Source organism: Poecilia formosa, unplaced genomic scaffold (assembly GCF_000485575.1).
Source record: "Poecilia formosa unplaced genomic scaffold, Poecilia_formosa-5.1.2 Scaffold21, whole genome shotgun sequence".
NCBI classification, from domain to species: Eukaryota; Metazoa; Chordata; class Actinopteri; order Cyprinodontiformes; family Poeciliidae; genus Poecilia; species Poecilia formosa.
Window position 1 is genome coordinate 257,856 of NW_006799960.1, and position 10,635 is coordinate 268,490.

A 10,635-nucleotide genomic window follows, 5' to 3' on the forward strand; every position below is an offset into this window, starting at 1 on the left:
ATTTATAAGGTCCAATGGATTATTTTGTAGCAACATCTAAAGAAACTAAACAGGCTACCAAACCAAAAGCGTCATTGTTCATTTAGTTGCAGCTACACCATGCCCTTCATTATGTAATCCTCAACTTGTGCTGGCCTTGATTGGACGCTCATTGATTCCGTATCGCCTTCACATTAAGATCATTAGGGTGACCTGGGGTGTCAGATAGTGCAACTAGTGCACCCTTGCATGCTTACTTACACTGAGACCCATGCAGACTCACGGGTTGAAAATTACCCTGACACTTGGGCGCACACAGATCTAGTGTTACGGTTTTCTGACAGGGCAGCACCGCAGGAGGTCGCATGATTCAGCGTTTCTCTCTTTATCACACACACTGACTGCAGATCTGGTGCTGTCAGGGGCCCGGCTCCTGTCTGTTGTCACAGTGATGAATGGTGACGTGATTTCCGAAACAGCAAGAGGTCCCAGCAGCTTCTAGAGAAAGCAGTTAACACACACAGCAGCCGTGCACACAAACACACACACACCTCTTAGTGTACACAAAGATTCATAATTAAGTACTGAGCAGCATGATGTTGTTAGAGCAACTGAATGTCTTCACAAGAGGTTGAAGTGGTGTGTGTGTGTGTGTGTGTGTGTGTGTGTGTGTGCTGCTGTTTCCCATCTTGTTTTCTGAAGCATTTCCTCAAGGCAGGTTTTACAGCAGCTATAAACCAAATTTACTTTATTTGTTGAGTTTATATCTGCTGTGGAAGGCGCGAACAGTGCCAAAAGTCAGACATGCAGGGAGGGTGCTTTTTCAACTGGGTGTTTGGTAGATCCAGCAATTTTCATGAAAACAAATATTTACATTATTTGCGGTAAAGTTGTTTAAGAAACCTATTCGTGTGATTTTAACTTTTTACACATTTCAGAATTTTGCAATCACTGACTCAAATGTATGCACTGGGGTTTCATTTAGAGGCGTCTCTGGGGGAACGACAAGGGAAGATAAATGCTTTCCACACTTTTCAGATTTTTTTATTTACGCCCCTCAAAAGTTAAACACTGGTTTTTTTTAATGAATGGTCACTATTCCTTCCCAAAAATACACCTTAAAGTTGATTAAAACATGTTAAAATATGAACAGATTCAGACAGTTACATGTGTGGGGATATATTTAGCTTAATAGATGAGGCAATACTGGGTTTACAAGAGTGAGACATGATTTTATTGAAAGATTCTTGATAAAAAGCACCTTAATTATTTGTTTTTAAAATAGAATAGTTGTTTTTCAACCCCTCCCACTTTATCCTGGTTTCCATTTATATCTAACTCTAAGTTGGTCCAAATTTCTAAAAGGCGTCAGAAAGGTTTTGTGTTTTCACTGATATATTAAAGTTTTCATCAAGCACCACTTCATTTTAAACAATGTCTGATCAGTTCCATAATTTTGTTAAAGTATTATTAGTCTAGTTCTTGAACTACAGATGATCAAATACAGTCCAGACTCAATGAAGTTTCAAACACCCATGTAACCAAGCGTCAACGTGAAGCTGTGAATCAGATGCCAACTTAGACGTCATTGGCAGCAACAACTCACCCAGCTGCAATATCCCCACAGTGCTTATAAATCATTTGTAGCCTGTCGGCCACAGAAAATGCAGAGTAGTTTAGGTTTCTTCACTGCTTTTGTGCTATGAGCCGACTCTAAAAACAACATAGTAACTCCAGAAACTAGACACCCCTATAAAGTAATATGAGAGTATATCGATTTCCTCTTTGTCTCATTTAAGAATTCATTCAAAGTATAAAATAAAACAAATACAGCCTCACTAGATACAAAAAAAGGGGGGGAAAAAAGCTATCCAAACCTAACTGGTATTCAGGAATAGATCAGAAACAAAGTCGTCAGCAGGTTTTGGAAGAACCCACAACAAAATGCAATGTACTACAGGCCCCACATTTCTCTGTTAAGGTCAGTGTTTATGATTGTATGATTGAAACAAAAGAAAAAAACAAAAGTAGGCAAAAACTGCACCCATAAAAATTTTAAAAGGCAGAAACCAAAAGTGCAAAAAGAAAAAAAAAAGTACATCGTCAAAACAACTGCATTAATCATTCCAACACTGCTGCAAAAATAAAGACAAAAATGATCAGACATCCTTCATCATAGGCTAGCCATACTTTATTTAATGTAACTTTATAAGAAGCATTATAAAAATAACAATTTATTATACAAGCATTGTTATATGGTACAGTACATTTGCTGTGTTATCATGTCAAAGCATTCCATCATCAGACAATACATACAGTTTACTGTTGACTATCTCAGACTGCATTCATTAAACTGGTTACTAGACAGAGAGATTGAGTTAAGACAGTGAGACTGAAATTGCAGTAGCTCTTCGATACATATGGATCAGCCGCATGCTAACTTTGTGCTCGTTGTTTCGAGGGGAAAATCCGCCCTGCCTGCTCATTAACGTTAAGAGAGAGAGGTCACAAAGATGTTCACCTGAGCTGTCATCCAAACAAAAGTTCAGCATCCTTGCTTTGGTTTGAGCTGAGGATTTTTGAACCGGTGTCTGCATAATAATTCAGAAGCACGACAGCTGTCCTAATGCTGCGTTTGTCTCTCTGACAGTAGTAAGGATTTCCAAGGTGAGCGCCCTGGTCCGGTTTTTGCATTCAGGACAGGACAGAGGGATATGTCGAGTGAGCCGCAAGCTGAACCTTCTGTCCCGCAGATAATGTTGCAGTAACTGTCTTTGTTTTGGTGCTTGTGAAATTGTCAAGGTGACGGCGAAGTGTGTCCGTTGTAGGAGACCTGAGGAATGCCGTTACTCGAGTTGTCAAGGACCTCCTGAAAAGGAGACATGCAGGCATATTTTACACTTATCCCAAAGATGTTTTGTTTTACCCTTCAAAGGCATTATGTTTGTCTTCTTTCAGCAGTCTAGTCTTACCTTCTCTGTCATCTCGTGCGAATGGTGCAGCGAGTGCTCCCTCTCCATGAACATCCGCTGCTGCTCAGAGCTGGCCAGTCGACAGGTAAGCCATGTGGATAAGGTACAGGTTGAGATCCCTGGAAAAGACGGGATGGTTTTTAGAATAAATTCACAATTCCCAGCGGAGAATTTCTTCAAGCTCTGATAACTCCTGTCTTTTCTTTACTTTTCCTCTTGAAGGAAAATAAGAAATGAGAATATATTCAACAATACATTGTGTGGAAGTCACACAAAATGAGATGAAACATGTCTGCGACAATGCACCAATAACGTGTCTTTTGGAAAGCTAATTTGCAAATCCTAACTTCAGAGTGGGCATGTGATTTCCTGGACATGTCGGTGTGAATAGACTTGCCACATTTGCTCAGGATGCGGAGCGTTAATCAGAATTTGAGATGCAGAACTAGTCTAGTTAAGACGACACAAGTAGACAGACACCAGGGAAATTTGTAGACTGAAAAACTTTAACTTAATGATACTTTGGGCCTATTTTTATGACACACTTTAAAGGTCATTGCACCTTGAGTATTTTGATGCCAGATTCTTCTGTTCCATGGTGTTCTCCAAGGTTCTGTGCCTGATCCACTCATTTTTATCAACTATATTCTCATATCAGGTCATCAGATAACCTTCTACCTGGATTATGATGTAAAGCACTTTGAACTGCCTTGTTGCTGAAATGTTGCATACAAATAAACTTGATTGATTGATTGCGCAATCTTAAACTAATACCTTTAGAAAGGTACCAGTCAGGAGAAGAGTACATAAAAAAACAGAATGAAATCTCTGGGGTGACACAAGGCGGGCTGTGGATAGGAGGCGTCCTCACAATCTGAGGGATTTCAGAGTGTTTGCATGGTAGAGAGGACAAACATGACCAAGTCAAGATGTGGGGATGTTGACAGACATCTGAAGAAAAGAGTGCATCAGAAAACACTGAGGACGTTGGAAAAATTAAAGCTAAACTCTTGTGAAATGCTATAGAAAAAATATAAACGTTTGACCTCTTAGAAACATGGGATTCCACAATGTTTTGCTTTGACAGCTAGTTTCCCAACAGTTATTTTTCCTAAAATGCTCTACGATCACCAAGACATAATTTTGCTAAAAATAGCAGTTCACTTTAAGGTTACTGCAATAAACGGATGACTTAACTTAAATCCGTGTACAAAACTTTTACCACAGGCTCCAATAAATGAGGGCACTTTATTTTCTTGTATGATAACCCCCACCAGTTTACAGTCGTGCACACGTCTATTGTTTCAGACACTAACAACTCTTTGCCAGTTGCCTTCCGTTGCATCATAACATGTTGTGTCATGCAGGTTTCTGTTTATTTACCCAGACAAGCCAGTGTCATGGCAGCCAGGTGGATCGATTGCAACGAGTTTGGCCGTTTGTTCAGCGCCCGAACAAACTGGAAGTTGAGAATCCCGGCGATCAGGCCGCAGATGCAGCATGCTGAGAAGAGGATCATCTGGGAAAAGCACACAGACACATAAAGATTCATTTTCATGTCAGTTAATTGATATCACATGAGCAGAACGATCACTAGAGGAGCTTTGATCTGAATTATTTTCCCATATTAGACAACGGCTGTGGCGATGAGTGACGCAAATCAGACAAAATAAATGCCATTTCTCATTGGAAAATTGGATTTCTATCACAGCAGATTGTGTCTTCCAGACATATTGCAAAGCTTGCGAATATGCTTACATCAGTTGCTAGCTGTTGTTTGTGGATGAGGGGGCTTGATGTTTGTTGGTTGGATTTCGTTTTGAGTATTGTCATATCAATCACTTCATATATGGACGAACCCGGTTTGAACTTTGATGGGCCAAAGCAAAACTTCAATCCCCATTTGAGATTGAGATTTTCCCGAAAGACTCCAACTGGGAAATGACTGCATCTCCATTACTCTGCTTTCAGAACAACACACTCATGCAATCATACTGTCCATTGATTTAGAATGCATATGTGTGTGTGTGTGTGTTTGTGTTTTGCTCCTGCACTGCAGGTATTGTCTCATTGCTCCCAGTACAGATGCCGTTAGTGCCTTTAACCGCATGCAAAAGGGCATCTCGGATTTCAGTCATTACCCAGAGAAGTGTGGAAATCGGCTGGCAGGGGTCCGGAGCCAAACCGAGCTAATGCAATCATCACCCCACAGGCAGCGGAGCGGGAGGGAGGGGAGTAATGGAGGAAGATGAAAAGGGGAAGACGGAGGGAGCGGGGACACCGGATTGACAGCGATGGTGTGACATAATAGGGGAAGCAGAAAGACATATCGGAGCGAGGGACAGGAGAGATATGAAGAGAAAGACAAAAGCTCGGGACAGACAGGGTGAGACACAGAGATGTCTCGGTTACAGCAGATCGGACTGACATTGATCCATCATTACTGCACTGCCTGCAGGAGACGGAGTCAAAGAGGAGCACAAGGACTTGGAGACACACTGGCTGTAAAAAAAAAAAAAAAAAAAAGAGGTTGAAAGAGTGACAGGAAGAGAAGAGAGGTGACTGCTTGCCTCCTCTGATTTCCTCAGATATCAGAACACTCTCTGTGTGTGTTTTTAAGGTCTCTTTGGTAACACTCTGTGCGCTTTAAATGCAGTTATACACACAATTAGTTCATGAGATTTTAAAATTTGTTTTGATGAGCTTCGTTTGTCAGATTAAACACACATTTTTCTTAATAACAACCTTGAAGCTGGTATCAAACATACTTTTCATTTATCACCCAGATGTCTGCACTAAGATGTTTATTTTATTATTGTCCTTATTATTTTATCATAATTAACAGAAATAAAGACTTGAAGACGACAATCTGTGTGCAATTTATCAATAAGTCAGTGAATTTAGTTACTTAATTTAACTTTTCAATAACTTTCAAATTTAGTGAATATCCCTGTATATATTAAAATATATGAGCCCTATCTAATTACGAAAAGGGAGATGTATTCTGAAGTTAAGACAACTATTTTATGAGTACAATTAATCTATAAATCCTTCCTTACAGAGATTTAAGGGGCCTCCGTCTTAATCCAGCTGAAAACATTCTGAGTGCATGTCACGTCCGGATTTGTGAGTTTTGCAGATTCATATGACATGTTTTTCAACATTGAAGGAAGGGGGTTTTCTGTTCCCAGAGGGATGGAGTAAAAAGAAACATGTGCATCCCTGGCACATGTTCAGCGGGCTATTTTCAGGAGCGGCCCATCAGGATGAGAAATGGGTTGACATGTTGGGGGATCCGAACAATTCAATGCGCGTGAGTCAGAATTGCCAGAGATCGCAGCGTTTATTTCGCTGGACGGAATTTCATCTGACGTTGAGGTCTGAGGGGTCAAACCTGGTTGAATCCCTTCAGAAACCACACATCCACGTGGCCTTTTTTTGTATAAATTAAATCAGCAGCATTTCACAAATAACAAGTGTGGGTTTTGAAATAAGTTTTGAAGAAGAGCTGCTCAAACCGACTGGTTTCTGCCGCACGCGCACATCGTGCATAACCTACAGCTTGCGTGGCCTTTTGACGAGTTTGTCTTGTGTTGGAACAAGAAAAAGCTTTTGTCATATTTAGGTCACAATCTAGAGGACAGAAAAAAACTAAAAGAAAAAGAAGTTAATGGGTCTTTGTGGGACAACTTTACAGCACTTACAATAAGACCTGTCCTCTTCCAGGCACACAGCACTCCGCACATCCCACAGAGCAGAAACTGGGAAAAGAAGAAGAAGAAGAATCAAAATCTTAATTAGCACCACTAAAACTTGTATCAAGCTCCGCACGTGTAAAATTACTACGATATTTTTTGTGGTTTTTACTCCTTTCCCCCCCCAAATCCTGAAAACAGGAAAGGAGATCCCTCTCTTCCCTCGCATGTATTTTGTTTCTCCTAAAATAATGTGCCGTGGCAGAAAGCCACATTTGTCCCGGATGTAAGTAATTTAGAGTAAACTGCAGGGTGCATTATGCTGGCAGAACAAGCTCACAGAGAGACAGCTCAGCAAGCTGTGTGTTGTATTTGTTTTGCTGGAAGGAGCAGTGAGAATATGTGAGCTCTCCTTCGTCAACTACTATTTCCTGTGTCAAGTTCGGTCGGAGTCCCTGTTGACAAGATTTTATTGGAAATATGCAAACGCAAAAGAATTACCCTACTTTCAGCTAACGCTGAAGATTTGTCATTAAACTTTAATATTTCCTCATCTTTTAGTTCCTCTGGACTTTACTGTTTTGTAAAAGAATATCTACAAAGCAATCTTATGTTTTTGTTTTCTTTACTAGGCTCTTTCTGTGTGTGTTATGCAGCTTGTTTTTTTTATAATCCTAAGTTTCTCACATGCTGTATTTCTCCAAAGTAGCATGACTTATTCCTTTGTTTTCCAAATATCTTTGCAAACATAGAAATAAATACATGAAATTTCCTCCTATAGATCTGGGGTCTGTACATTTTAAAACTCGTACTCTTCTGAGGAATATTTTCGGATTTAGTTTGCTCTTCAAAGAATGGAAACATTTAGAGCACCTTTCACAATTAGGGTAGGGGCATCTTCCTGGAGCTAGACCCAGCAGGAGTGAATATTGAAGAGGTCAAGTATCTTAATGTTTTTCTCTCAGGATGGTGCAGGATACGGATGCACAGATGAGGGATTTGTCTGCAGTAAGGTGAGCCCTGCTCCGAGTTATAATGGAAAAAAAACAGCAGAGCAATAAAGCTATTAGCTCTTTATTCACTGTCCTATCTATCTATGCTTGGGCCTCGACTTACTGTCGCGATGAAATGATCACGGCCAAAAGAGCAAGATCTTGGATACAAGCAGGTGGATGGAGGTGAAGTTGGATCATCATCCAGGTGGAGGTAAGAATAGAACCACTCTGCATTGAAAGGAGTTAGCTGAGGTGGTTCTGGTATCTGATCAGCATCCCTCCCCTTTGGAGGTTTTCCAAAGTAAAGCCTAGCCCCCATTTCCAGTCCCAAAACTTTGCAGGAAGAGTTTATCCCATTGGATTCCTTCTGCCTATAGGGAACATCTAAACCCTACAATGAGCTGGAGAGTGTTGCCAAGGAGACGGATGTCTCTGTGTTTCCCTCCAGGACCTTGAGGCCCTAAATGGACAATAGTGACTGGATGGATGGATTGTTTCAATACAGTAATATGTAAAACCAGTCTTTAAAATGAGAACAACTACTCTACAAAGAAAAGACATATCCACTAATCAAATGTCGCAGCACCAAGTGGCATGTTAAAAGATGTGTATCTGCAACGTAAGCTTCTTCTAGAATGTGTAAGGATTTTAATTTTTGTAATCAATGAGCTCCTGTTGTCCTGGAGAATAGATATGACTTGACATTTTTGGCCTGCTCTCCAAAATGGGTACAACTAAAACAAAAAAAGAACAAAAAAAAATAAACCCGACAACATTCAGATAAAGCAAATGTGCGCTAATCTACATCAGCTGGAAAATGATTACAGGAAAATACCTGCTCACCAAAAGCTACAGTCTGCGAAGTAATTAGGAGCTCATGGAACTTTGCCAAACAAAGCTGGATGGGACTTCAAGTTTATCCTGCCACCATGCACAATGAGGGAAATGATGGTAAAAGTGGGTGAAGAAAATCTCCAAAGGCTCACTGTTAGAGAGGTACAGCAAAGAGTGACATCTTTGGGCAACCCAGTCTCCATAACAACCATTTATTTTAAGGATTTTATACACATGTTTACCAGGGAGGCCTGTTCAGGTGGAGAATGATGGAGTTTCAGCAGGAATCTTCCCCTAAAAATCCTGGATAATCAACCAATTTTTTTCAGTCAAACCAATCAATCAATCAATCTCCAGGACGACTGACTCACCAGACAGCTGTAGCTCTTGAACACGTGTGTCACATTGCACAACATGTTCATCACGCAAAGTACTGCAGAGGTATGCACACTAACTGCCCTGCCTGCAAGCATTCAATCATTAGTTAGATTTTTTTCTTCTCACTTTTCTGATTCAAAACAACAAATTATACCTGGATAGACTATTAGAATCTCCAGACTGAGTTGCCCTGATTGAACGAACACATTCGTTCTAACTGCAAGGGTTAGCAATTGATAGATAGGTGATGTTTCCTTAGCTGGAGCAGTGGTTGCATTAATGTCTGTAAACTTCTGGGAGTTTGTCCGAAACCAAACTTTTTACAGTCCAGCAGTGGCATCAAAGCAGTGATGCTGAGGATAACGCGAGTAAAAAGAGGAGACGTGCAGAAGCCTGGGAGCATGATTGGCTGTAAAAGCTTTGACCCTCTGCAGCGCTGTGAGGACCAAGTCAAGCATGAATTAATAAAACCAATCTTTAGCTTCAGAGAAGGAGGCTAAATGGTTGAGGGAGTGCATCTTTGACAGTATGGTCAAATAGCACATAATTTCTCTTTCTTTTTAAAATAATGCTAAGCACAACAGGATTACATAACAATAGAAAGTTTAAAATGTATGTTTTAATATTTGCATGTATATTAGTTGTTTTAATTAATTCGTTTTTATTTATATATTTTTTCCTGTTTTCTTCTGTTTCATTTTAGTGTTTGCAAGTTTAAAGTTTTAGCATCTAACCATATCCATTACGTGTCTATTGCATTTACAATAAAGCCAGTAAGGTATTAAAAGCATCTCTGTTAGATACCACATTTTTAAATTTGCTTTCAAATTTTAGCAGAAATCGCATTTTCATATGTCTTTTTCTAGAAAGGCAAATAGTTGGAGCTCTCAACCTTCCACGCTTTCCGCGTGTACTTATCCACTCTGGAAGTAGACAACAGAAAAAAAGTGAAGACAGCAGTTCACGTACACAGAGTCCACTCCACACCGGAGAAGCGTCGCCCTGCTGAGGCGGGTGTTCCCCACGCACCCAGATGATGCCCACCGCTCCCAAGACGATGCTCGCCACACCCAGGCCCACTTCCACCAAGGAGAGCAGGAGCAGGCTCCACAGGATCTTGCGGCTGGAGCACATCCTCCCCCGGGCATCTCTCCAGCTCCAAAGGGAGGAGGCGAGCTCACGGCGAGAGAGGATCCCGCTTCTCGGCGTTCCAAAGGCGGCGTGGCTCCGCTGGTTGCGTCTCCAGCGGGGAAGGCGAGGGGTTAGCCGCTAATATCGGTCCGCACGGGCACAGAAAGTCATAAAGGAACTTGCAAAGGAGAAGTGGTGAACTCTCAAAAACTATTCAAAAGAGAAGAGACATCCTCTGAGTAAAATGTTTGCGCAAATACCAGACGGTCGGTGGAAGTCCCCGCTCCCGGTTCACAGATGTGTCTGTGGCGCCGAGCGCTGTCCAAGGTACTAAAGAGCCGCCGCGATCACGCGCGCACAGGAACGCGCGCGCACGGACATCGACACACGGGGCACAGACTGTTTCTGTTTTCACAGGTGAATACAAAGCAGGACCGTAAACAAGGTTTAAAGGATCTCAATCTCTGGCTCATGGAGAACCAAGCCAGTGATTTTACATTTTTCTCATTCTTTTTGGCAACTTCACTGAGAAACTATAAAGATTTACAAACACAGTGCCTTTAGCACTTAATTTAGCATAAACTTTAGTGACGTGTCATGAACAGGTGACGCGATTTTGAAGTTTCTGTTCACTGAAAAGGTATGATTGCG

The 10,635-nt window shown here is 41.1% G+C and overlaps 1 protein-coding gene across 1 annotated transcript; it reads right to left on the reverse strand.

Moving 5' to 3' along the window:
* Window positions 1-2,152: 2,152 nt before the first annotated feature.
* Window positions 2,153-10,635, reverse strand: tmem196 (transmembrane protein 196). Its single transcript, XM_016669207.1, has 5 exons — window positions 9,823-10,635; window positions 6,656-6,712; window positions 4,335-4,470; window positions 2,952-3,070; window positions 2,153-2,848 (listed from the first exon to the last, which is right to left on the reverse strand). The coding sequence occupies exons 1-5, from the start codon at window positions 9,985-9,987 to the stop codon at window positions 2,777-2,779; spliced, it is 549 nt and encodes a 182-aa protein (XP_016524693.1). The 5' UTR covers window positions 9,988-10,635; the 3' UTR covers window positions 2,153-2,776.